The sequence below is a fragment of the Chiloscyllium plagiosum genome, chromosome 12, assembly GCF_004010195.1.
Source record: "Chiloscyllium plagiosum isolate BGI_BamShark_2017 chromosome 12, ASM401019v2, whole genome shotgun sequence".
Classification (NCBI taxonomy): Eukaryota; Metazoa; Chordata; class Chondrichthyes; order Orectolobiformes; family Hemiscylliidae; genus Chiloscyllium; species Chiloscyllium plagiosum.
In genome coordinates, this window is record NC_057721.1 from 10,534,950 (window position 1) to 10,562,528 (window position 27,579).

The following is a 27,579-nucleotide window of genomic DNA, read 5'->3' on the forward strand; positions in this document are numbered from 1 at the left end:
GACAAAGTCTTTTCCCTGGGGTCGGGGAATCCAGAACTAGAGGGCATAGGTTTAGGGTGAGAGGGGAAAGATATAAAAGAGACCTAAGGGGCAACGTTTTCACGCAGAGGGTGGTACATGTATGGAATGAGCTGCCAAAGGATGTAGTGGAGGCTGGTACAATTGCAACATTTAAGAGCCATTTGGATGGATATATGAATAGGAAGGGTTTGGAGGGATATGAGGCTGGGTGCTGGCAGGTGGGACTAGATTGGGTTGAGATATCTGGTCAGCATGGACGGGTTGGAACGAAGGGTCTGCTTCCATGCTGTACATCTCTATGACTCTAAACTCTGAGCCAGAGTCTCTGGATTCAAGTCACACACCAGGACCTGATGACCAGGGAGGGGCTGGTCATGACGCAGACTAAACCAGTTGATTCTCAACATGCAAATCTTTCCAGTGGCAGGCAATAAGAGTGGGCATGGTTTCTAGTCAGTCATTTGATTGGAAGTTAATTGGGAGCTTCCACCATCACAAACCAGGATGCAAACTACAAAATGGAAGTCTCTGTTGCCATAGCAGCTCAGAGTGCTATTGGTTGGACTGTTCAGGAGGGACTGATTATGCCAACTGCACATGGATTCCAGTGTGGCTAGGGTGGTAGTGGACATACCTCCTTGCCCTCCCCCTGGTGGTGAAGATCAGATCCACCTTCAGCAGGAGGAAAACTTAAGAAGAAGATTGGCATCATGCCTTTAACTTCAAAAGTCAAGGTGCCTTAATTTAAAGAACGTGGTTTCAGTTCAAAGTTGAATCCAATGTTTTTGAGGCTACCTGCGTTGCATCAAATTTTTTGGAGGGTTGTTCACCCTGATGCCTAGCAAGATCCCTTATTACATTTTACCAAAACTTGGCTCATTAGCTACCTGTGCAACTGCGAGTCAACTGTTCTTTTTTATTAGCAAAACAGCAGCTTCAGTTATCACCATCACAGATACCAGCTTCAAATATTTTCAGATTTTTAAAACTGTTAACATTTCTCAAACAGTTGTTGTGGTTCTGTTTGCCAGGCTGGGAATTTGTGTTGCAGACGTTTCGTCCCCTGTCTAGGTGACATCCTCAGTGCTTGGGAGCCTCCTGTGAAGCGCTTCTGTGATCTTTCCTCCGGCATTTATAGTGGTTTGTCTTATGACATAGGACAAACAGGAAGACAGCTAACGATCCGCATCCATGAACACCAACTAGCCACGAAACAACAGCTATCCTTAGTAGCCACACACGCAGATGACAAGCAACATGAATTCGACTGGGACAACACTACCATTATAGGACAAGCCAAACAGAGAACAGCCAGGGAATTCCTAGAGGCATGGCACCCGCCCACAGATCCAATCAATAAGCACATCGACCTGGACACAGACAGGGGACGAAACGTCTGCAACACAAATTCCCAGCTCGGCGAACAGAACCACAACAACGAGCACCCGAGCTACAAATTTTCTCACAAACTTTGAATTTCTCAAACTACCATGTTGCGATTTGGCCGCACATAGGAATAATATGGACGAAAGGCAAATTGACAGAGGGAGACCAAAGGGGTGAATGCAGGGATAGAGGATGGGGGTGGAGGAAGAGCAGCTTACCTTTTCAAATGGCTTTATATTCATGTTAAGCATAGATGAAAGAAAAACAAACAAAAACACAACATTGGCAACCATTCTTTGGACAGCTGTTTAACGAATTCAGCTCTGAAATCTCAGCTCATTGCACACTTGGTTCTGACCCTCAATCTCTCTGCTGTTGCAAGAGTTTTCAATACCCTTTGGGAGGTTATCATTATTCTATTCATCAGGACTACTTCAGGTAATGGTTTATGCTCATTTGGTTTGTTAATATTAACAGAGGGTCCATCTAAAGTGTACAGTCTGCCCTGGCTTCAGCCTGTAGAGACCTGTACGTCAGGGCTGTCTGCTGTTGCAAGAGTTTTCAATACCGTTTGGGAGGTTATCAATATTCTATTCATCAGGACTACTTCAGGTAATGGTGTATGCTCATTTGGTTTGTTAATATTAACAGAGGGTCCATCTAAAGTGTACAGTCTGCCCTGGCTTCAGCCTGTAGAGACCTGTACGTCAGGGCTGCTCATTCCCAGGACAGAAACACATGCCAATTCTCACCTTCTGCTTAATGGCACCATAGTAGGAAATACCAGAGACCCTCAAAAGGATCGGGTGGAATATCTTTGGAGCAGGGACTCTTTGGGTAAACTGGACAGCATTTAAAATAGAATACAAGGGAAGGCAGCCCAACATAAATACAAGCACACCATACTGAGGTATGGCCAGGAACATGCATAAAGGACATCCAAAGATACAAATGTTCAGAAATACAGATGGACACTCAAACACACACAAACAAACAAGCACACAGACACATATATTTATTCCGATACTGAAAAAGAAATAGCAAATGGATGACGGTAATGAAATAAGTGCCTTACAGATGCAATGTGAAATTCAGAGCTACAGATCAACTGCTTACAACACCACAACTTCAACCCTGTTGGCACAGCAAATGGCATTTACAGCAGCAAATTCCAGGCACAGAAACATCACTGAGCAGGCACCTAGTGTACTCAAACAGTGGTATGATGCAATAGCATATGAACATAGGAAGTGTCATTCAACTCCCTAAGCCTAGTCAGTTACTTTCTGAAGTCATGAAGCTACATAAAGGTTAAACAGGTCTCCCTTCTCTTCCTAAAGCAACTTCAGGCAAAAGAGTCAGTCACCAACTCCTGCGCTTGTAACCTCCATTCCAGAGTTAAAGTCCGCATAACAGCTGATCGTGGCTTTCAAAATAGTGGCCATTGTTGCTGCATCAGGATTGTGGGGATTTTCTCACTACCTTGCCTAGTATAGACCTGTGTTCCAATACTGCCGTTGACCAATATTGCCCCACCAAGTGTGGATGCCAATGTTATTGGCATGATCACCACTGTCAACAGGAATCTATAAAGCAAAAAATCCGCAATTCATGAGAAATGCTCAAGTTTGATGGAATCTACAGTCCTGAATGAGGAGGGAGACGACTTGTGCAATTTTTCAATCCCAAGCTGTTTCCCTTTTAGTAGGTAGAGTAGAAAGCAAAGCAATTAACCAAAATCTTTACAAATCACTGCTGGAGCCTCAACCAACATCTGGCACCTAATTCAGTGCGCCATCCTTTATAAATGACGTCAAGGCCTCGGAGGAGATTTAGCAGAATGGTAGCAGGATACTGGGTACCAGTTACATGGAGAGACTAAAAAACCTCAAGCTGGAGAAAAAAAAAAGGTTTTATAGAGGATTTCAAAATTAGCGAACGTTAGCCTGACCAAGGAGAAAACATTTCTTTGAGAATCAGAAGACACAAATTTAAAATAATTGGTAAGAACGAGTGAGTGAGATTGATTTACACGGCCAAGTTGCTAATCATCTGCAATGCACTGCTTGATAGTGTATGGAGGCGATTCAATAAGAACTTCCAAAATTAAGCCCCGTTATGGAAAACCAGGGAAACTGCAAGGTGTGGGGAAAGAGCAAGGAGGGTAGCTCTAATTGACGAGTTCTTTCAAAGAGCCAACACAGGCAGTTTGGGTCGAACGGCCTCCTTTTGTATTCATATTCAATGATAGCTGGGACAGTAAGTTCACCAAGCCCATGCCAGGGCTGTCCATCTGCTGAGCAGCAGCCACATCTTCCTCAGTCTCTGTTCCTGTCAGACCGATGTGAGATGAATCATCCTGTACAAGCCTGCAGAGTCCTGCCTCCGGGCTGGTACACGTTTGAATTGCGCGGAAGTTAAATGGTGCAGAGAGGCTTGCTGGAGAGACAGCTCCTCAGGTCAGATGTGATCACTTTTAACAAGAGATGGGCAAATGATGAAGTCGACCCACGCAGCATTGGCGAGCAGACCGTATGGACTGTAACACAGCACCTCACAAGTGCTAACAAATTCTGTGCGATGATGGTTTTGCTTCTCATACAGTCACTTGCGTGTCTGCAGCCTGTACATCACAGGTAATGGCTTTCCAACTACAGTAACGTTTCCGACATGAGGGGAGAGGTGGGACTGTCTTGCTATCTCCAGTCAGACTCCCGCTTTCATTTTACACAGATGAATGCAAGTTTTAGTGTGCACATTTCAGGAAGGGTAAAATTGCAAGTTCTTGGTTTCACCCAAGTTCTTACAAGGTGATTTTAGATTTGAATGCATTTTACCTGTTAACTCATTATTTGAATAATTATACTTGCTCTTTAACCTTAGCTTACTGACTCTGAGTTGCCATTAATTCTTCCTGCTGTACTGATTCTCTTCCATGTTCATCATTCCTTTTGCAATACATTTATATATGGTCGTCTCTACATATGGTGGCCTTTACCATGCAATGTAGGCTAATCCATACAAACAGCAGTCAACAGCCAGTTCTGATGAGATGTCACAGATCTTATGCATGAACTCTGCTTCTCTCTCTACAGATGCTGCCAGACCTGCTGAGTATTTCCAGCATTTTCCCATTTTTATTTAAGTCAACAGACAACAGCTGGTAGGTATGGCTGCCTCTATATAACCATTTTCCCTACATACAGCATCTCTTTCTTTATAATATTCTCATGCCGCAAGTTTCTACATGTGGCAGGATATATTTATTCAAGTTCATACGCATTTCATGACATTTCTTTATGGTCTGAAATTTTCTTTAACATATTTCTGAGGTTGACCTAGACTGTGACCCTACAGTGACCTCCACTGTTGGCCTGCTATTCTTCCTCTGCCCCTGGCTATTAGTAACTTACTGTTTTGCTTCCCTTTGATATCCTCCCATCATTAGGAACAAACGCCTGATCTTGATCTCTCAGTCTTGGTCTCCTGCTTTCTCACGTGGGTTTTTCCCCTTGAATTATTTTGAACAAGACAAAAGGGACGTTAGACATTTAAGTGATAATGTTATGCCTGGTATCCGCAGGCACTTTATGTCTCGTGGTGCCCACCCATTGTGAAGGCACACAAAGACAGTCCCATCCTGTGGATACTGGTAGTGTTCTTGGTCTCATGTGCTGAAAAAACTATTTAGAACCTGCTGAGATGAGGAAAAATTCACTTTATTTATCTAACATCTTCACTATGGCTTCATCTTGCCATGAGGTGTTAAGACAGAACAAAAATATGTGATGCTCCTGTAATGATGTCTACTCTATTTAATTGGTGGTTCCTCACAGACTGGGGGTGACTCGTTTCCACTCTCAGGGTGTGAGCCTGTAGCTGGCTGTACACACTGATGCAGCTACAGTGGTCTCTGCTACCCTGGAGGCAGGTTGAGGGGGTCATGGGAAGGGGTGGGTGAGGGAGAGGCATTGGTATGGTAGCTGTTACCCCCCCCCCCCGCTCCCGACAGCAAGTCTCAAGGTGCTCGACGCTTTCCCGGATGCTGCTCCTCCACTTTGGACGGTCATGGCCCAGTGACTCAGAGGTGTCGGTGGGAATGCTGCACTTCCCCAGTGAGGCATTGAGGGTATCCCTGAAGCATTTCCTCTGTCCACCTGGGGCTTGCCTGCTGTTTCAGAGCTGGGAGTACACCATCTGCACGGGGAGAGTCAACGATGTGCCCAGGCATAGTAGCCGATCATGGGCTATGGCCCATATCACACAACAAGTATCCTGACAAATCCAGAGATGTACTGGAGAAGAGTGGCAGGGGACTCCTGTAGATGACGACCTTAGCCAAGTCCAGGTAATCTTCCCATTAACCTACAAAGCTGCTCCTTTGACTTGTCTATCTGCGTCATGACACGCCAAGGAGTCCATTAGAGAGTGTGCACACCTCACAGCAACGAAAAGCCACATGCCACTGCTTACACAGCTGTTTTGCCAGCTCAGAAACTTTCTCAGCAGCAGTATTTCAGCAGCAGCATTTAATCTATACTGTGCCTCAAACAGCTTCAACAAATCGTGAACGAGAGTAAAGACGCGCATCTGAATCTGGAAAGATTGGGACTCTGAGAAGATACTTAAAGCTTCATCTCAAACAGAGTTGTAAAAAGGCAGGAAGTGAAGGCAGGAAGGGAGACATACTCCGAGAACAAAGCTGATGTGGGTTGGAGGTTCGTGGAGCGAGTGAAGGTGAATTGAAAAAATGGGAAGTCGCACAGAAATTGCCATGAAAAGAGGTAAACAATTGGAAAGGATATCAGTAACTGAAAACAACAACATAAATTGGAGTGGGATAAATTCAATGAGAGGATTTGTAGCTGAGATTTAGAACGTACTGGGACATTACAGAGATAAATAAGGGTAAGAACACAGGGAGATTTCACAAGCCAAGTGTTGAAGAATCAGACTCCAATGCAGGTCAGAATGGAATACATTTTTTTTTAATGTATTTGTAGCGACTTGAGTTGTAATTACTAAGGTATATCCTTTGGATTGTATTAATAAATTGCACTTTTATGAAAAGCCACAAGATATGACTGTTGATGCGTTTAGCGGGACATCAGTGAGGGAGATGGCTCTGCAGCATTTGAATCACAAACAGTTAAGAAAAAAGTGCAATGTTATTGGGCACCCCACATTTCCTGTGTTCCTTAAGCACTTGGATAGAGCTCAACAAAAGCAGTCTGGATCCTGTTCCACTTTGGTCAAACAAAGCCATAAACTGGTATTTGGGGTATTTTGTGATATTACTCCAGTTACACCCACAGGCACTGTAGGAATGTGGGCTGGTAAAGTCTGCAACGGCATACGGTGCTTTGTAGGCACTGACAGATTAGCATATTCCTTACAGGAGTGAAAATCTAATCTTTGAATGCAGCTGTATATGTTGACCGCGAAGGTGTAAGCACATGAGCACTAACGTGACCTACTGACTCGGCTGCAACACAAATTGTTTCTCTGCTTCTTCTGTTCCAGGAGCCCAGTATTGGGCCCAAATTCCTTCTCAACCACATCCTTCTCATAATGGATCCTATAAAGTTTATCTGATTAACCACAGAACCAGTTTTAGCCAGCTGTTATCTATTCCTTTGAAAATCACGCTTCCATTGCCTTAGATGCCAGAGACAGAACTGAAACGTACAGAAGGAGTTTGCTGTTTTCAAAGGAATGCTGCTATTGAGCTGAATAGGAGAAATGCAGCTTTGAATATTCTGGAAGGTTAACCAGCACAAGTTGCGAAGCCTCACCATTCGTTGTGCTCCAGAAGCTTCATGTCTCCTACCTGGGGAATCTGACGACAATATCAAAAAACGCTGCATAACTTTTTAAATTGCAGCTTGGCCGATGTCAAGATTCATTGCTTCACAACCAAAGGGTAAACAAATCTCAGATTGACTTTCTTCCACAAAAAAAAGATGGCTGAGAGAAAGAGTTTTGTGAGGTAAGGGTATTAGGAGATTTGGAGTTAAGATGGGTAACTGGTGTTGAAGTACAGCACAACCATAGGGGTAACAGAATGGCTTTTGTGGGCTGAATGGCCTAGGAGGCATCGCTGACCACAGCCAACCACTTTAAAATATACCCATTATCCCTATTTGCATTCTCTCATTCCTTACCTCCTAACCAATTCCTTTTCCATGTTAATACATTTCCTACAATTGGGTATTGTCTCATTTTAATTAAACACAGACGGTCTGATCAAATACCTTCTGGAAGCCCATATGAATAACATTCTTAAACACTCCCTTACACAGGCCACATCACTAACCAGCGAGAGACAACAGCATCATCACTAATAACATCCGTAATATCAACAGGAAGTGAAATCTCATCAGGAACATAATCAAGACCAGGGAGAAACACGTGACACATCGCCAGGACAACGTACCAACCTATCACAGAGTGATGACTATGAAGTGCAACATTCCACCACCCAAGCAGTACTGGGAGTAATACTTTTGAGAAAATAAAACAAACCATAAAAGAGTTTTGAGGTGTTCAGTTTAATTATAGAAGTCAATTTAAAAAGAAGTTCAATGATTGAAACAGTTTTCTTGATACATAGCAGCATTTTTTTTTTAAACAACCACTATATTATTCTGAAATTAGTTAAGGACTACAGTGTTATCTGCATCCAAAATGCCACATCACTCACTAACTGAACTGCAGGCAGCATATGGAGTGTTGATGGATCTGTCTGTAGCACATGGTGTGATTTGAGAAATACGTTTGACTGAGCTCCAACATTTCAGTCTTAAAAATGTGTAACTCTTTCAAATTTGAGAACGAGAAAATGTAACCGGTTTATTTCTGAATCAAGAATTCAATAAATGGCAGCCTTGCCAGTGACAGTCCATATCCTGGAGAACGATTTTTTTTTAAAAAAGAAAACTGATGCTGAGGAAATTCAAGGCCAGCAAAATAACAGCAAAGAGGTGCAATAGAAATTGTTAACACTGCATTTACTGCTCTGCTGTTTTCCAGAGTGTTTCTGGATTAAATTCTAGTTAGTTCAGCATTTGAATTAACGTGAAAGCCGAGATGTTTCCCATTATATCAGTCACTGGGTCAAAACAAGACAATTAATTCTTGCCCACTGGTGACACCCACATTTTCAGAATGAACATAAAGAAAAGTAGTTAGAATTGACTCTGTCGGAGCAAATTACTGCAGATGTTAGAATCGGTACTGAAAATAAAAAATGCTGGAGATCACAGCAGGTCAGACAGCATCCATGGAGGGAGAGCAAGCTAACCTTTCAAATCTAGATGACTTTGTCCAGGGAAGTAAGTTGCCAGGGAACAGTAGGCACAGAAGAGGGATGGCTTACTTTGTCCAAGATTAGACAACTTTGAGGGAGGGGTTTCAGTCATTATCTTTGAGAATGTAAAGACCAATAACAACCTCATTAAAGGGACTTAAGCATTTTGAGAGGTCCTGGTTTTAATTAAATGAGACATTTCTCTATTTGACACAGCGTCCTCGTGGAAGCAGGTTCAATACCTTCATGAAAATATGTTTGTGAAGATTCTTTCCAATCTGGAGCAGGGATGGAACCTAAGGCAACTGAAGCGCTCCAAAATGCCAAAACGAGACTTTTTCAACATTTCAAACTCAGGCCAGTTTTATAATCATGGAGATGCTCTGCCTATTCCAGGATAGGTGTATAGTAACCAACAGCACTGCACCCCAACAAAAGAGCCATTGCTATTGGGATGGGTGTGGTTAGGAGAAAGGGAAAAAACCTTAAGTCAGGAGGGGCCCACAGATTCTGAAATTCCAGCACCTCCACCTGGTCCACAAGGTAATCTTGGAAGTGCAAATAATATAATTTACCCTCTTAGAATCCCTACAGTACAGAAACAGGCCATTCAGCCCACACCAACACCCCACAGAACATCCAAACCAGACCTAACCCTCCCACCCTATAAGTCTGCATTTCCTATGGCTAACCCACCTAACCTGCACACTACAGGCAATTTTGCATGGTCAACTCACCTAACCCACACCTTTGGACTGTGGGAGGAAACCCACGCAGACATGGGGAGAAAGTGCAAACCCCACACAGTCGCCCAAATCCAACCCGGGTCCCTGGTGCTGTGAGGCAGCAGTGCTAACGACTGAGCCACCATGCCATCCCTCTTCTGTGCCTACTGTTCCCTGGCAACCAATGTTCCTGACAAGTCCGGCAGTGGGTGACAACTGCATGACAAAACGTTACATCATTGTCAAAGGTTGATTTGCGTCATCACTCTGTAATGATGGCTTCTCAATGATGGCTAGTACTTTGCTGGTGTGGGTGCGGGATGAGTGGATTGGGGAGGTTAATATACTGTCCAAAGGACAGCTGCTTCCCTTTCATGTCTGATGTTTGTAGAGAAGGGGTTGAAAGTTGGGAATGGAGTGAGAGTTCTCCTTCTTTGAAGCTTCAGAGAATTTCTTTATAAAATATGTGAAATCTGCGTAGGATTACACAAAATATACAGGAGAGGAATTGGCTAATGAACTTAATTAGTTCACATTGAAGGTTTATTGTCCTTAATCTCCCCAGCCAAATTTGCCGTTGTGATCCTCATATTCTTATCTAGCATCCCATCTTATCCATCTATATTACTCACTTCAGCCATTACCGAGAGGGAGTTCCACGTTCTCACCGAGGTTCTTAATTCGCTGTTGGATTGCTGATTGACCATCGTATTCTGATGGTCTCTGCTGTTGTTCACAAGAGGAAAGTTCTCCCTGCAACCATGCCATCAAAGCTTCCCTTTTTCGTTTTAGAGGCTTCTATAAGGTCGTCCCAGTTTTCTTTCAATACGAGAACAATGACCTACTCTTGACAATCCTTTCCAGATCCGGACACCCACCCACATCTGGTAAAATCCTTGCAATCTTTTTCTGCTCCCTCTCCAGTGCCTCTGTCATCTTTGTAATCTAACAAACAGAACTGCACTCTGTACTGTAAGTATGCTGTAACCAAATTTCAACAGCTTCCCTCCTTTGTTTTAACTCTGGAGTTAAAGAAACTCGTTGTTTCGTTTTGTTTAAATGGATTCACTAACCTTTGGTACAATTTTTACTGGTTGCTATATTTGTACATTTACTCCCATCTCACCTGGTGCTGCACTTTCCAAGTAATAAGCTGCCTGCCTGTTCTACCCACTCAATGCATGGCCTCACATTTATACGCTGTTCCTCATTTGCCAATTATTTGTGCATGCAGCCAGTTTATTAATGTCCTCCTATAGAATGTGGTATGTTCTCTTCAGTGCTGACTAACCACCCCCCATGTTTTATGTAATCCGTAAGTTTAGAAATTGTGGTTTTCTTTTCAGCGTCCGATCGTAAATGCATAGTGAGAACAGCAGTGTTGTCAGGAGGAGATAGTGAGGACTGCAGATGCTGCAGAGTTGGAGTGTGGTGCTGGAAAGGCACAGAAAGTCAGGCAGCATCTGAGGAATATGATGAAGAGCTTATGCCCGAAACATCGAGTCTCCTGCTCTTCGGATGCTGCCTGACCTGCTGTGCTTTTCCAGCAGCACAGTCCCAGCAGTGTCGTCAGCCCTGATTCACTTCACACCTTCTGCCACTCTGAGTAACAACCCTCTACTCCCTCAATCTGCTCGTGCTCTTGAACTGTCCAGTAACAATCCATTCTGCTACTTGTCCCTAATCCATTTTTGTTAAGCCATTCTAAGACCCCTTCGAGGCCTGGGTTCAAGTCTCACCTGCTCCAGTGGTGTGTAATACCATCTCTGAACAGGTTAAATTAAACAACACAATTATCAGGCCCCTTCTGAAAATCCAGATAAATTGCATTTATATGCATTAGTCTCTTTGTTACTGCTGTAAAAGGGGGAAAAAAAAAGTAAAGTTGATTTGGGAAGATTTTCTTTTTGAAATCCATGTTTATTATTTGCTATTATATTTTTGTTGATGTTCTTGTTCCTCTCCTTTAGTATGAATTCCATTATCTTTCCTAACACAGATATTAAGCAGAATTGTTTATAGTTCACCCTGGACATGTACAGACCCCTCCTTCTCAAATATAGGAATTACATTAACGATGATCCAATTCTCTGGCAATCCACCTTTTTCTAAGTAAGTGTTATGTACAAATGATAATATTATTTGAAAATACGTAGATGCAATCCATCTGATTCTTCTTTGAGTTTGGTTAGTTTATTCAATGCATCACCAATCTTTATGTTCCAGAGTAAAGACCGAAATAAAATGAATATTCAACATCTCTGCTACCTCTCTATGGCCACCTGTGAATTATCCTATTTACCCTCAAATGGTCCTATTCCTATCTATTCTTTAGAATCATAGAGATGTACAGCACAGAAATAGACCCTTTAGTCCAACTCATCCATGCTGACCAGATATCTGAAATTCATCTAGTCCCACTTACCAGCTTTTGGCCCATATCCCTCTAAACCCTTCCTTTTCATATACCCATCTGGATGCCTTTTAAACGTTGTAATTGTACCAGCCTCCACCACTTCCTCTGGCAGGTCATTCCATACACACACCACACTCTAAGTGAAAACATTGCTCCTGAGCTCCTTTTAAATCTTTCCCCTCTCACCCAAAACCAATGCATTCTAGTTTTGGACTCACATTTTGCAAATAAGACCTTGTCTATTTACCTCATCCATGCCCCTCATGATTTTATGAACCTTTGTAAGGTCAACTCTGAGCTTCTGATGCTCCAGGGAAAACAGCCCCAGCCTATTCAGCCTCTCCCTGTAGCTCAAACCCTCCAACCCTGGTAACAGCCTTGTAAATCTTTTCTGCACACTTTCAAGTTTAACATCTTTCCTACAGCAGGGAGACCAGAATTAAACGCGGTATTCCAAAAGTGGCCTAACCAATATCCTGTACAGCTGCAATATGACCTCCTAAACTCAATTCATTGACCATTGTAAAATATTGCACTATATTTTTGTTTTGTATTCTTTAAGTTACTTCAGTTGTGTCTCTTTTCCTTCTTCTCAAATCCTTTGTATTTTCACTTCTCTTGCCTTTATTAATCAGGGCACTGAGTACAAGAGCAAGGTGGTGATGATGGAGCTGTATATAACATAAGTGAGGCCACAGCTGGAGTATGGAGAGATTCTAGCTGCCACACTATAGGAAAGATGTGATTGCACTAGAGAAGAGATTCACCAGGGTGTTTTCTGTGCTGGAATGTTTCAGCTATAAAGAATAGGCTTGGGTTGTTTTCCCTCAAGCAGAGAAGGCTGAGGGGGAGGGAACCAATTGAAATATACAAAGTTTTGAGGAAGATAGGTAGGGAGAAACACTTTCCCTTAGCAGGGGATTGAATAACTGGAGGGAAGAGTTTTAAGTTAAGGACTGAGAGATTCAGAGAGGATTTGACAAACACTTTCTTCACCACAAGTGTTGTGGGTGTCTGGAACTTACCATGTCAAAGGCTGGTCAAGGCAAGAACCCTCCTGACACTTGGAAAACATTTGGATGAGCATTTCAAATGCCATAGTATACAAGACTACAGGTTAAATGCTGGAAATTAGGTTTAGAATTAATGGATGTTTGGTGACTGGCACGGACACACTCTTTCCCTGCTGTAATAATTTCATGATTCCTCTGATACCTAAATACTCAATATATTCCTCTTCCACAAACCCCAATCATTCATTTATGTCTTTGTTTAACCACAGCAGCCTACTAGCATTAATTTTATTCTTTCCTATTAGTGAAATACATTTTTCCTGCAGTTTATTGAACAATCGTCTCAATGCTTCTCACCATTGTTTGAAATTGTTGTTTGCCACACTTGTTGACTATTTTATTTTCCCCAAATTCTATTCTCAGTCCCTCAAACCCAGATTTTATCCAATCTAGTAACCTGGTTTCATCCCAATCATGTCTTTCTCTATCGTCATCTTAAAACGGGAAGAAGAAAGGGGGTATGAGTCAATTGGATTTGAAATGTTAACTCTCTCTCTCAATTCTGAAAAAGGGTCATTCAATATTAACTGTTTTCCACACCACAGACGCTGCCAGTTTCAAACTCATATGCTTCAGTCTCTTAGGAACCTGCACAACTTGTCATTAACAAACACAGGATTGAAAAGAGAAAGACTTACATCGATCTTGTGCCTTTCACAATCATGGTGCAAAGAATTTTCTAGCTCATGAAGGACTTGAAATGCAGTCATGTCATAAATGCAGCAGCCAATTGATGCACATTAAACTCCCAGAAAACAGCAATGTGAGAACCTGACAATCTAGTTCTACAGGGTTGAGCAAGGGGTAAACACTGGCAAGGACAAAGGGACAACTCCCCAGCTCTTCTATCCAATAGTGTTGCCTCAGCTTAACATCTCCTTTGAAAGGCAACACCTCCAACAGTGCAGCACTCCCTCAATAATACACGAAAGTGGCAGCCTTAATTTTTGCCCTCAGGCCCCGTTGTGGGACTCATATGTATACCCTCAGGCGCTGTTGAGTATGCTACTAACTGAACTACAGCTGACACATGTACTCATTCTGACACAAGCACTATTATCAAGACAGAACTTTAGTGCAGCCCAAGGCTGATATAGCAGTTGATGTGTGCTAGCACATTGGCTAAATCAGAGATCTTGACGTCAGTCCTCTCTCTGATCAAAGAGCTGATGTTGTAATGGTTACAAAGCAGCAACCTCCTGAATGACTTTAATCAGGGTTGGATGCGAGTTACCCACAGCAGTGAGATACGTGGCCAACTGTGCTGTAACTACAATGTTATACAGTCTCACGAGTGGTTTTGTACAGATGGCATAATCAGAACAGGCGAAGAGAAATTGAAGAACTATCAATTAGCACCATTCAGAATCTCAACCGAGGCTCAGTGGACAGCACTCCTGGTGCCAAGAGGTATTTTAATGAAATTCAGAAATTTGTTAGCAATGTTAGAGATGTCAACTTTCAGATGAGATGTTAGAACAAGAGACCATCTGCCTCTCTGATGGACATTAAAGAATCCTATGCCACTATTTGAAGTCAGGATGGCAGTTCCTCTGGGGTCCTAAATGATACAGGGTGTTGCTGAACAGCAGATGATGCGGTCTTTTAATCTAGCCATTGTTTATAGTATCTTGTTGTGCACAGATTGAATATTGAATGTGGTGCTTCCCTGCATTACAATAGTGACTGTACTTCAGAAGTACTCAACTGTCTTTAAAACATTGAGTCAGGCTGAGATCATGAAAGGTACTCGACAAATGCATATTCTTGAAGGTCAAATAAATGTCAAAGCAGAAAGAGGCTGCGAGGAACTCAAGTTGTTAAATTCAGTGTTTAAAAAGACAGAGACCCAATTTAAGAGTGAAATGAGGAGGAATCTGTTCTCTCAGAAGATTGTTATGCTTTGGAACGCTCTTCACCAGACAGCAGTGGAGTGGATCATCAAACATACTCAAGGCGGAGTTAGATGGGTTTTTAATTGACAAAGCAGTCAAGTGTCATGGGGATCAGAGGAGAAAGTGAGTGTAGACTACAATCAGAGCGGCCATTACTGAACAGCCATGCAGAGCTGAGGGGACCAAACATTCTACACCTGCTCCTAGTTTTTATGATTTTGAGTTTTCAAGCAAGTGGTTGTAAATACAGTGAATTTTGTAACCAGTTACACCTCCACTGTACCTGTCTGCTGTTGTTTACATGTCCTATAATAAACCCTTTTTACAATCAGCTAACTGCTCCTGTTTTCCATCCTATTACAGACCTTCCCTTCTGTTGTACTCCTTCACCCCAAGTCCATTTCTCCCTCTCTCGCTCTGCTGACTTGTACGCTGTTAAAATCTGGCACATTCCAGTTCCAGTGCAATCGGAAGAGGAGATCAGAAATATGAGCTGTCGAAAATCATGAATGGTTTTGGTAAAAAAAAGGAAAAAACTCGAGTGTTCTTTTTACTCATTAAAACAAGTTACATGGATTGAAAACCTGAGGTAATAAAAAAAAAGTGAACTGTTGTGATTCAGAATTCTGCCTGAAAGTGTATTGGAAAATAACTTAATCATAACTTTGCAAGGGATTTAGAAAAGGAGCTGCATAAGGAGAAAGGGGCCAGCATAGACACAATGGGCTGAATGGTCTCTTTCGGTGGCCTATCATCCTACAAATTCTATGCTTCGATGTGGCCATTAACCTGAAATATGAACCGTTTCCCCCGTCATTGGTGCTGCCTGACCTGTGGGTTTCCAATGTTCTGTTTTTTGATATCACTTATCTCTACTTGTTTAATTTTATCATGATTACCTGAAGACATTTAATTTCTGGAATAGGCAGAAAAAATAACAAATTATTTTTAATCTTTGAGTAATTACAGGGATACTAGGACTAATATCACCAGAGGAAAACTGGCAGTCAATTTGTCTACCACAAAGCTGATTAAGGTAATGAGTGTCTGAGTGACGGCTGATGGATAAATATTGAACCCAGGTTGATTTACAGGCTATGTCCCTTTCCTTCTTTACAGAGCATGCCCAATGTCTGCCACAAATGTATACTCATAATGAAACATGGGAAGGAAAAGGTTATAATTTACTCATAATACATCAGGTGTTGTATAGTAATTTCGATTCAATACAATACAATACAGGAACAGGCCCTTTAGCCTACCAAGTTGTGCTGTTTCTAATCCTTATTTAGATTGGTGAATTCATTGACTGAAATTCAAGACAGATTAGGGGATTTACTGGATTTAAATCAAGCTATATTAAGGATTTCACTAGTTTAAAATCAAGCAAATTGGGGAAATTAAAAATGTAAAACTCTATGTTTTATCAAAATAGATAATTTCAGGCAGTGTTGTGCTATTTTTATGAATCAGCAGTCTCATTCATTCCTTACATCTGCAAATATTCATAGGCTGTTTGCAGCTGCTGGAGCTCATTCATATTTTACAGCTGTAAATCTCCATCCAGTATGTGGATGGCCCTATAATCATAAACTCAAAAGTCAGCAGAAATAAAATATTTCCGCAAGTTTGCAGTGTAGTATCAAAAAGCAATTAACAACATGCGTCCTCTTCAATTCCTCACTTCTTTTTGGAAAGCACAGCTTGCTGAAGAGCAAAGATTGCACGGGAATTTCACATTGTCAGGATGTGGACGGCACTGACAAAGTTGGCGTTCATCATCCCATGGAAGTTGCGATGGGTCTTCTTCTATAGCTTTGTCCAATAATGCTCCTGTGACAAACCTGAGAGGTGGGTGGCATGGTGGCACAGTGGTTAGCACTGCTGCCTCACAGCGCCAGAGACCCGGGTTCAATTCCCGCCTCAGGCGACTGACTGTGTGGAGTTTGCATGTTCTCCCCGTGTCTGTGTGGGTTTCCTCCGGGTGCTCCGGTTTCCTCCCACAGTCCAAAGATATGCAGGTCAGGTGAATTGGCCATGCTAAATTGCCCGTTGTGTTAGGTAAGGGGTAAATGTAGGGGTATGGGTGGGTTGTGCTTCGGCGGGTCGGTGTGGACTTGTTGGGCCGAAGGGCCTGTTTCCGCACTGTAATGTAATCTAATCTAATTTATTATTAATTAGTGGGCTATGAGCGTTGCTGTCTACACTTTAAATGCATCATCTGGGCCGACACCAATTGTTAAAGTTCACTTGAGAATACTTTTTAAAAAGGTTTTGCAATTTACATAAGAAAGAACTGAAACCAACATGGTCATTCTAAAAGATGAGAGACTTAACAAACAATCCAGGTCTTTTTCAATACATAATTTCAGTTACATCACACTGTAAACTTTTGCTATAAATTCTGTGTCTTACAATCTCATTCTCTACAACCACCTGATGAAGGAGCAGCGCTCCAAAAGCTAGTGCTTCCAATTAAACCTGTTGGACTATAACCTGGTGTTATGGGAATTTTAACTTTGTACACCCCAGTCCAACACCGGCATCTCCAAATCATGACCAGCATTTATTATCCATCCTAACTGTCCTTGAGAAATTGAGGGGTCATTTTGTTCACTGTTGCAGTCCATGTGGGCGCAGGGACATTCACAAAGTTGTTAGGAAGGGAGTTCTAGGATCTTTGCATATTGATAGTGAAGTAACATAATATATTTTCCAAGTCCAGATGGTATGAGACTTTAAAGGGAGTTTGCAGTTAGTGATGTTCCTGTGCTACTACTGCCCATGTACTTTTAAGTGGGGACCAGTTAGCTCAGTTGGTTGGACAGCTGGTGAGTGATGCCAAAAGCAAGGGATCAATTCTCTAAATGGGCTGAGGTTGTCACGTAGGACTCACCTCTCAACCTCTCCCCTTGCTTGAGGCATGGTGACGCTCAGGTTAAACCGCCACTAGTCATCTCTCTCCCTCAAATGAAAAAGCAGCCCATGATCTGGTAAGACGATTGTGACTTTACCTTCTTCTAAGTGATAGAGCTGGTGGCTTTGGAAGGTGCTGTTGAAGAAACTTTGGTGAGTTCTAGCACTATGCCTTGTAGATGGAGCTGTCACAGTGTACCAGCGGAGGAGGGGGTGATTGTTTAAGATGACAGATAGGGTGTTGATCGACCTATTTGCGAAGATGCAAATGGAACTGGTCACCTCTGAGGGCGGAGAGAAGGTGCGCGATAAAGAAACCGAAGAGAGTTGGAACAGGCAATCTTGAGGAATTCTTGCAGCGCTGTCTAGAGGCTGAGATGGTTGGCCTCCAACAACCATTACTGGTGTTATACAAATGCAGAATGGTGTATTTGCTGCAATTGAGCCAAAGGTCATTTCAACATGGTTGATAGTTTCTTAGCTGAAGGTTAGCTTGAATTGTCTTCTGTACTGCAGGGGCACGGAATCTCAGAACCCAACACACAGATGGCAACTGCTTTGAAGCCAGGGATTTATTTCTGCATTGAATACTACATACAGAAAGTCTCATGATCACAAATCAGTCTATTTCATCCTTCACAAGTGAAATCTCCTCCCACATATCCAACTGAACCTCTGTTGACCCTTCAGGACGATTAGTATGATTGTAGCACTCACTCCTCACTGATAATGAGCAGACTAATGGCTGACTTCACCTTTTTGTATATTCATTTTAATTGCGCTACAAGCTGGAAAACTCACCTGGATTTTATTTAATTTTCATTTATTTAATTCAACAATAGTGCTTCAAATGTTCTAAGTATGGGAAGCCTAATTTAATTCCTCACAAGGCCTGTATGCGAACAACAGTAGAGAGGCACAGTCATTAATTCTGAAGGTTTCAGCTAGTTGGGATAGTTAATACTGTCTTGATGAGCTTTAAGGGGGTCAATGCAAAACTAATCTGTGGGAACAAATGATTCAGTGCACAAGTGATCAATTCATGGAACAGACTCCCTTAGGGAGGTGGTAGAAGCTGTTAGTATTGATTGAGACAAGTACAAATGAAATATAGATTTCTTTCAGGAAATAACATTTGGAATACAGTATATGAATAATTGAAGTTATGACAATAAAATCAGTATGTCATGCTTGGGAAGTATATCTCCATGGTCTTCAACATTGAGGGATTTCCTTGTCTCTCTCATTGTCTCAGAGTTTGCAGCCAGTCTGCACTCATACAAGGTACCATCAAAATGCAAGTCTTTTTTTCTAGACTTGTTGCAAACTAGTTATATTAGATTCCCTACAGTGTGGAAACAGGCCCTTTGGCCCAACAAGTCCACACCGACCCTCCGAAGAGCAACCCACCATTTCCCTCTGATTACAGCACCTAACACTATGGGCAACTTAACACGGCTAATTTACCTGACCGGCACATCTTTGGACTGTGGGAGGACACCCACACAGACACGGGCGAGAATGGGCAAAGTCCACACAGTCACCAGAGGCTGGAATCTAACCTGGGTCCATGGCGATGTGAGGCAGCAGTGAGCCACCGGGCATGGGAGACTGCTTTCCATGACTGTTTATAATATTATTAATAAAAATAATAACAACCACCAAAACTAGAAACCTTTTGCAGATTATAATTGTAACAATAACAACAGGGAACTTCCTGCAGATTACAACAAATACAACAGGAAACATTGGACCATAGAACATAGAACAGTACAGGCCATTCAGCCCTCAATGTTGTGCTGACCTTTTATCCTACTCTAACATCAAACTAACCTATATACCCTTCATTTTACTATTATCCATGTGCCTATCCAGGAGTCACTTAAATGTCCCTAATGTATCTGACTTTACTACCACTGCTGACAGTGCATTCCACACATTTACCACTCTCTGTGTAAAGAGCCAACCTCTAACATCTCCCCTAAACCTTCCTCCAATCACCTTAAAATTATGCCCCCTCATGATAGCCATTTACACCCTGGGAAAAAGTCTCTGGCTATCCACTCTCTGTGCCTCTCATCATCTTGTACACCCCTATCAAGTCACTTCCCATCCTTCTTTACTCCAATGAGGAGTAAATCCTTCTTTACTCCAATTTCGGGCTCTTGCCCAAAATGTTGACTCTCCTGTTCCTCGGAATATGCCTGATCTGCTGTGCTTTTCCAGCATTACACTCACGACTATCAATTTGGTGGCAACTTTGAGTGAGCTATGGACATGGACCCCAAGATCCCTCTGTTCCTCCACATTGTCAGGAATCCTGCCTTAAGCCCGTGTAGTGTATTCAAATTTGACCTTCCAAAATGGATCACTTCACACTTTTCCAGGTTGAACACCATCTGCAACTTATTAACCCAGTTCTGCATCCTGTCAATGTCCCGTTGCAACCTACAACAGCCCTCCATACTATCTACAACTTCACTAACCTTCGTGTCATCAGCAAAATTACTATCACCCCCTTCCAATTCCTCATCCAAGTCATTATAAAAATCACAAAGAGCAGAGGTCCCAGAACAGATCCCTGCGGAACCCACTGGTCACTGAGCTTCAGGCTGAATAATTTCCATTTACTACTACCCTCTGTCTTCAATGGGCCAGCCAATTCTGTATCCAGACAGCCAAATTTCCCAGTGTCCTATGCCTTCTTATTTTCTGAATGAGCCTACCATGAGGAACCTTATCAAACGCCTTGCTAAAATCCATGTACACCACATCCACTGTTCTATGTTCAAATTGTTTTGCCACATTGTCAAGGAGTTCAATTAGGCTTGTGAGGCATGACCTGCACCTCCAAACACACGACATCAATGTTGATTTCACCAGTTTCCTCATTTCCCCTCCCCCCACCTTATCCCAGATCCAACCTTCCAACTTAGCACCGCCTTCATGATCTGTCCTATCTGTTCATCTTCCTTCGCACATATCCACTCCACCCTCCTCTCTAACCTATCACCTTCACCTCCAACTTCATCTAACTATCGCATTCCCAGCTACCTGTCCCCCAGCCCCACCCCATCCCATTTATCCCTCAGTCCCCTTGGGCCACCCTCTCATTCCTGATGAAGGGCTTATGCCCAAATCATCAGCTCTCCTGCTCCTCGGGTGCTGCTTGACCTGCTGTGCTTTTCCAGCACCACACTCTTCGACTCTGATCTCCAGCATCTGCAGTGTTCACTTTCTCCCTCACAAAGCCATGCTGACTATCTCTAATCAAACTATGGGTTTTCCAAGTAATCATAAATCCTCTCAGAATCCTCTCCAATAATTTGCAACTACAACAGAAAACCTCCTGCAGATTACAACAACAAAGTCACTGATCCACAAACTGAAATTCTCAACTTGCGTGGTGCAAACTGAACTGGATATTCTCTGTATTCGTCAATGGTTGGCATCAATGCCACTATATGATCATATGTCTATTGCCCCAGATCACTTGTCCAATAACAATAACATAGAACAGTATCCCAGCTATTCCAGTGATAACATTAACACCTAATCCTCTTCCAAATAAGCACAACGTTTCATTTTGTTTCACAGGAATGGAGTGATTAAAGCCACTGCAGTGTCTTATCTCAGAGAGTGAGCTCCCTTCATGTGCCCCTGTTCAAAAGGATTGGCATTTTCTTTGTGACTGTGACAGAAAGTCCTGCATTGAAATAAGGCCCAAAAGCAGCAGAAACACTTCTTTGTTCAAACCCGCACTACTTTCACAGTTTACCACAGCATTTGTGAACAAAGGAGGAGATAAATGTCACATTCTCTTGTGATGTGTTTTTAAAGGGTGTATATTTTTTCAAAAATTTATTGTATTCTATTGCCCATAGCCCCACAATGACCTCTTAACAGGTCTGTAACTAACACAACAAAGACCTTTGTTTACCATGTATTATAATTCCAAACACTTCCCAGGTTAAAACCTTACTGATAATTTGGTAATTTAAAAAACAAATGTATTTATTACTTTGTATTAACCACCAGACAACATACTGGTTAGAACCTTTGTTTTAAATTGTCTAACAAAATGAGATAATTAATAAGAATCATTAGCGCTGATGGCTCACAGTGCCAGGGACCTGGGTTCAATTCCAGCCTCGGGCAATTGTCTGTGTGGAGTTAGCACATTCTCCATGTGTCTGCGTGGGTTTCCTCTGGGTGCCCTGGTTTCCTCCCCCAGTCCAAAGATGTGCAGGTTAGGTGAATTGGCCATAGTGTTCAGGGATGTATAGGTTAGGTGCATTAGGGGTAAATAAAAGGTAGGGGAATGGATCTGAGGGATCACTCTTCAGAGTGTTGTTGTGGACTTGTTGGGCTGAATGGCCATTTCCCACATTGCAGGGATATCCAGGTTCCTTTGGTCATCAACACTTTACCATTTTTCACCAGTTTGGGAATAGTCAATACACAATCACAAAGATGTGCAGGCTTGGTGAATTGGCCATAATGTTCAGGGATGTGTAGGTTAGGTGCATTAATCAGGGGTAAATGTAGAGTAGTGGGGAATGGGTCTGGGTGGGATACTGTTCGGAGGGTCAGTGTGGACTTGTTGGGCCAAAGGGCCTATTTCCACACTGTAGGGATTCTATGATTCCAGTTTCATAACGATGGGCGAAATGACAGCAAATTAATGTGAGGGGAGATCAGTCTCTCCACAGCCTCAGCTCCTATTGCCTTTGCAATCTTGGCCTGTTTTATTTGTCTGTTTCTCCTGTTCTTTCTGCAACTTGCTTCTTGTGCATCGGTGTCCAGCAGCTGTGAGCAGAAAACGTGTGCCTGCTCCCTTCCTCGGTCACACTTCATGGCCTGCCAATTGCCAGTTCCTTTTGAACAAGTTCCTCTCTGCTGGCTGACCCGGGGCTCAGCAGATCTCTGAGCAGTGTTGTGCTGAGACTTAATACTGCTGCTCTCCTTAAAGGCAGACCAGCCCTTCACAGACAAGCTGTATTGACTGCCACGATTTTAAACAAGGGAAAATGAATCTCTGGGCATGGAGAGGGTGATGAATACAATGCCGGAGATTTTAGTGGTTAAGGTGGGCAAAAGGAAAGATGCAGAGTCTCTGGGCTGATGGTAGGGCTGGGAGACCCTGAAACACAGTCAGGGAGGTTAAAGCTCAGTACTTGGAATGGAGGGCCTAGCAGTGGTGCCATACGACGTCCTCACATGTGGACAACAAACAGTGAATGCGTTTTTGCGTAACATCTCGGATTCCTACATCAGCAACATCTCGCACTGCTCCAAGCACCTCCAGCCACCCACACCAACATTCAGGAGTCAACCTTACTCTTCCCAAACCTAGCCAGTGATACCAGGCTGCTATTCCTGTTGCGTCCAGCTGTGCTGCCACAGCGGGCAGTATCATCAATGGGAGCGTCCTTGCTGCGATGATCCGGTCTAGTCCTGTTAGAATTTGATAGGTTTCTGGAAGAATGAGGTGGGGGGTCTCAAACACTCCAGTAAATAGTCACCACTCCGAGTTTCTGCTTTCAGACACCTGAGAATTGGTGTGCACCAGAGTATGAGGAGGGAGAGAGAGTGAGTGAATGGACAGCACTGAAGAGGACCCCAAAACCCTATAACACTGTCTGACAGATCCTGTCTGTGCTGATTCCACGCGGAATATGATAGGGTTGGGATCGGTATATGATGTACATGTCGCCTGCAGCCAGGTCTGGGGTGAGGGATGGGCTGGTTGCCAGCTCACTGGAGGGCTAGGTCACAGGTAGGATATTTCCCCAGATGACGCAGATGAAGCTCTCGTTAGGCAGTGCACAGGGCAGCACTGGAGGTGGGCACACATGCTAAAGTGATGGGGGGGGGGGTGCAGTCAGCCCTGCCAATCTGTCCCCTCTCATTGTTGAGGAAGCTAGCATCAAATTGGCCAGGTGGCATTGTGAAGCCTGCCCTCCACCCTCCTCATACATGACCACATTCCTCCAGCAGTTTGCAATCCTTGGTGGCACTGCCAGGTGTGCAGACAGGTCACTCTGCCAAATCCAGGAACCTCACCGCAACATCTCCAAAACCCTAAACTCTCCGCAGTACTTCCAGGGACTTGGCAGAAGCTTGGTTTAAAAAAAAGTACACGTGCAAATGGGTTGTTTGGCCCCACAAATAAACACTGTTATTGTGTAAGGTTCGTGCTTGTTGTTCAGGTGCTGACAACTGAGGTCCTGAAGGCTGCAAAACAGAGGGTCCTGGTTTCTCTCCAGCCAGTTAGAATGTGAGGTATCGGGATAGCACACACGCTATAGGGTCTATCTCACAACATACTGGGGATGTCCCCTTCAACAGGCATGTGCTGTGGGGCCTGTGTCCAAAACAACAGAGGGAGCAGCACACTGCAATAAAAAGACAAGATGACACATAGACATGGAATTTGCACATCATGCCTCATTCGCTTATCCAATTATCTCCCTCCCCCTCTCTCTCCCGTTTTCTCAGCTCAAGTACTGCTTTCTCTTCCGGACTCTTTCTTCATCTCTCTCTCTCTGTCACTTCCTGCCAAATAAGGATAGATTACCCTTGGTCACAATAAATGGGAGAACATTTGTGAGGGGCTGAATGGTCACTTCCTGTGCCTACATTAGCAGCAAGTATTACAAAGCATTAACAACAGACAGTGAATTAACACTTCTAGCAGAGCTGGAAAATGGTCAAATTAAAATAAAGTTTATTTGAACAGACCAGTTTGGCTGTCTGAGCAGAACTGAATTAGGAGTCCAATTCTGAAGCAACCCAATTCTTGGTATCAGATTGATGAAGTACTGCAGGATTTTATACTGAAAGGCTGGGACTTTTTTCTACACTGGAGCGTAGGAAGTTGAGGGCTGACCTTATAGAGGTTTTCAAACTAATGAGGGGTATAGATTGGGTTAATGGCAGGTGTCTTTTCCTTAGGGTGGGGGATTTTGAGACTGGGGACATATTTTTAAAATGAGAGGAGAGAAGTTTAAAAAAGACATGAGGGGGAAATTTTTCACACACAGAGGGTGGTTCATGTGTGGAATGAACTTCCTGAGAAAGTGGTGGATGCGGGTACAGTTACAGCATTTAAAAGACATTTGGATAAGTACGTGAATGGGAAAGGTTTGGAGGAATATGAACCAAGTGCAGGCAGGTGGAACTAGTTTGGTTTGGGACTATGGCCAGCCTGGACTGGTTGGACTGAAGGGTCTGTTTCTGTGCTGTCTGACTCTCTGACTCTAAAAGAAGGATCTGCAATTGCTGGCATTTTGTTATCAGTACAGCTATTAGTTCTTCAGTCACAGGCATAATCCATTTGAGAAAGGGGGATAGAATGCTGTCAGTTTTCATCTGTAACTCTCTAAAGTACAATAACAACGAGGAAATGTCATCCTAGTGGAGGTCAGTAGCATTGCCCATACTCAGTTAACCCCAGGGAGACACAGACATCTTACACTAGCAAGAAGGTTTAACATTGCTGCCAGACTCAGCACTATATTTATACAAACATTCTGAAACATGTACAACCACGTACAAGGTGTAACTTTTCTCGTTTACAGCTCCCAGAGAGAATTGTTTACATAGTGGGTGTCATGCTGGCATTATGCAACGTCATGGCTTGCTAGTCTGTGTCAGGGGGCAATCCTTTCAGATAAGACTGGAGTCACAAAAAGCCAGACTGCTTAAAGACAGCAGTCTCTACCTCTCATGCCTCCTAAGATGCTTTTATGGGCAACCTTTTAGACTTCTGTCCGAAAACATGGCTCATACCACTACGGAAATACAAGCTGTCATCTCCTTTTTCCCTGGGATAACTTAAGTGAACAAAGTGTTGATTCAAAAAACAAAAAATCTTCACAGATGCTTTTATTGATGCCAATTTGTGAGGAATGAATTTCAAATTTAAATATTCCCCCACAATAGAATTTGAACTGGGTTCTGTGTTATACTTAGCTTCTCACCAATGAGGGTCAGAAAATCCGAGAAAACCTATCATCCTTTAGGGAGAATAAACCCTGAAAAATCTACAGACCTTCTCTTAATGCAGAATTTAATTTGCACATCAGCTGCATAAGCTGATTAAAACTTTTCCAGTTCAATGTAAAACTACTACAGGGAGAGTTAGCCTTGATAACAAAATGAGTTCTGCCTTGAGCAATTTCTTTGTCCTCTTCCTTTGAATGTGCAGACCCATGTTGGGCCCAAGCTCCAGAGTTTAAACCCTAATTCATAACAGACAGAACTAACTACAATAGACCCCCCCCAATAGTCAGAGGGAAATTGAGAAACAAACTTGTAAGGAGATCTCAGCTATCTGTAAGAATAATAGGGTGGTTATGGTAGGGGATTTTAACTTTCCAAACATAGACTGGGACTGCCATAGTGTTAAAGGTTTAGATGGAGAGGGATTTCTTAAGTGTGTACAAGACAATTTTCTGATTCAGTACGTGGATGTACCTACTAGAGAAGGTGCAAAACTTGACCTACTCTTGGGAAATAAGGTAGGGCAGGTGACTGAGGTGTCAGTGGGGGAGCACTTTGGGGCCAGCGATCATAATTCTATGCATTTTAAAATAGTGATGGAAAAGGAAAGACCAGATCTAAAAGTTGAAGTTCTAAATTGGAGAAAGGCCAATTTTGACAGTATTAGGCAAGAACTTTCAAAAGCTGATTGGAGACAGATGTTCGCAGGTAAAGGGACGGCTGGAAAATGGGAAGCCTTCAGAAATGAGATAACAAGAATCCAGAGAAAGGATATTCCTGTCAGGGTGAAAAGGAAGCCTGGTAGGTATAGGAAATGCTGGATGACTAAAGAAATTGAGGGTTTGGTTAAGAAAAAGAAGGAGCATATGTCAGGTATAGACAGGATAGATCGAGGGAATCCTTAGAAGAGTATAAAGGCAGTAGGAGTATACTTAAGAGGGAAATCAGGAGGGCAAAACAGGGACATGAGATAGCTTTACCAAATAGAATTAAGGAGAATCCAAAGGGTTTTTACAAATATATTAAGGACAAAAGGGTAACTATGGAGAGAATAGGGTCCCTCAAAGATCAGCAAGGCGGCCTTTGTATGGAGCCACAGAAAATGGGAGGATACTAAATGAATATTTTGTATCAGTATTTACTGTGGAAAAGGATATGGAAGATATAGACTGTAGGGAAATAGATGGTGAAATCTTGCAAAATGTCCAGATGACAGAGGAGGAAATGCTGGATGTCTTGAAACGGTTAAAGGTGGATAAATCCCCAGGACCTGATCAGGTGTACCCGAGAACTCTGTGGGAAGCTAGAGAAGTGATTGCTGAGCCTCTTGCTGAGATATTTGTACCATCGATAGTCACAGGTGAGGTGCCGGAAGACTGGAGGTTGGCAAACGTGGTGCCACTGTTTAAGAAGGGTGGTAAAGATAAGCCAGGGTGAGCCTGACCTCGGTGGTGGGCAAGTTGTTGGAGGGAATCCTGAGGGACAGGATGTACATGTATTTGGAAAGGCAAGGACTGATTGGGGATAGTCAACATGGCTTTGTGTGTTGGAAATCACGTCTCACAAACTTGATTGAGATTTTTGAAGAAGTAACAAAAGATTGATGACGGCAGAGCAGTAGATGTGATCTATATGGACGTCATTAAGGCGTTCAACAAGGTTCCCCATGGGAGACTGATTAGCAAGGTTAGATCTCATGGAATAAAGGGAGAACTAGCCATTTGGATAGAGAACTGGCTCAAAGGTAGAAGACAGAGGGTGGTGGTGGAGGGTTGTTTTTCAGACTGGAGGCATGTGACCAGTGGAGTGCCACAAGGATCGCTGCTGGGTT

General features: G+C 42.9%; 1 protein-coding gene across 7 annotated transcripts in view; it reads right to left on the reverse strand.

The window, feature by feature from the left end:
• Positions 1-27,579, reverse strand: part of mid1 (midline 1) — a 361,542-nt gene that overhangs the window by 84,734 nt on the left and 249,229 nt on the right. For 6 of the 7 annotated variants that reach the window (XM_043700454.1, XM_043700457.1, XM_043700455.1 and 3 more), the window contains exon 3: positions 1,626-1,637. The exons of the other annotated variant lie outside the window; for it this stretch is intronic. In XM_043700454.1, the coding sequence (XP_043556389.1) occupies positions 1,626-1,637 (12 nt within the window). The remainder of the gene's footprint in view (positions 1-1,625; positions 1,638-27,579) is intronic. 7 annotated transcript variants of the gene reach the window in all.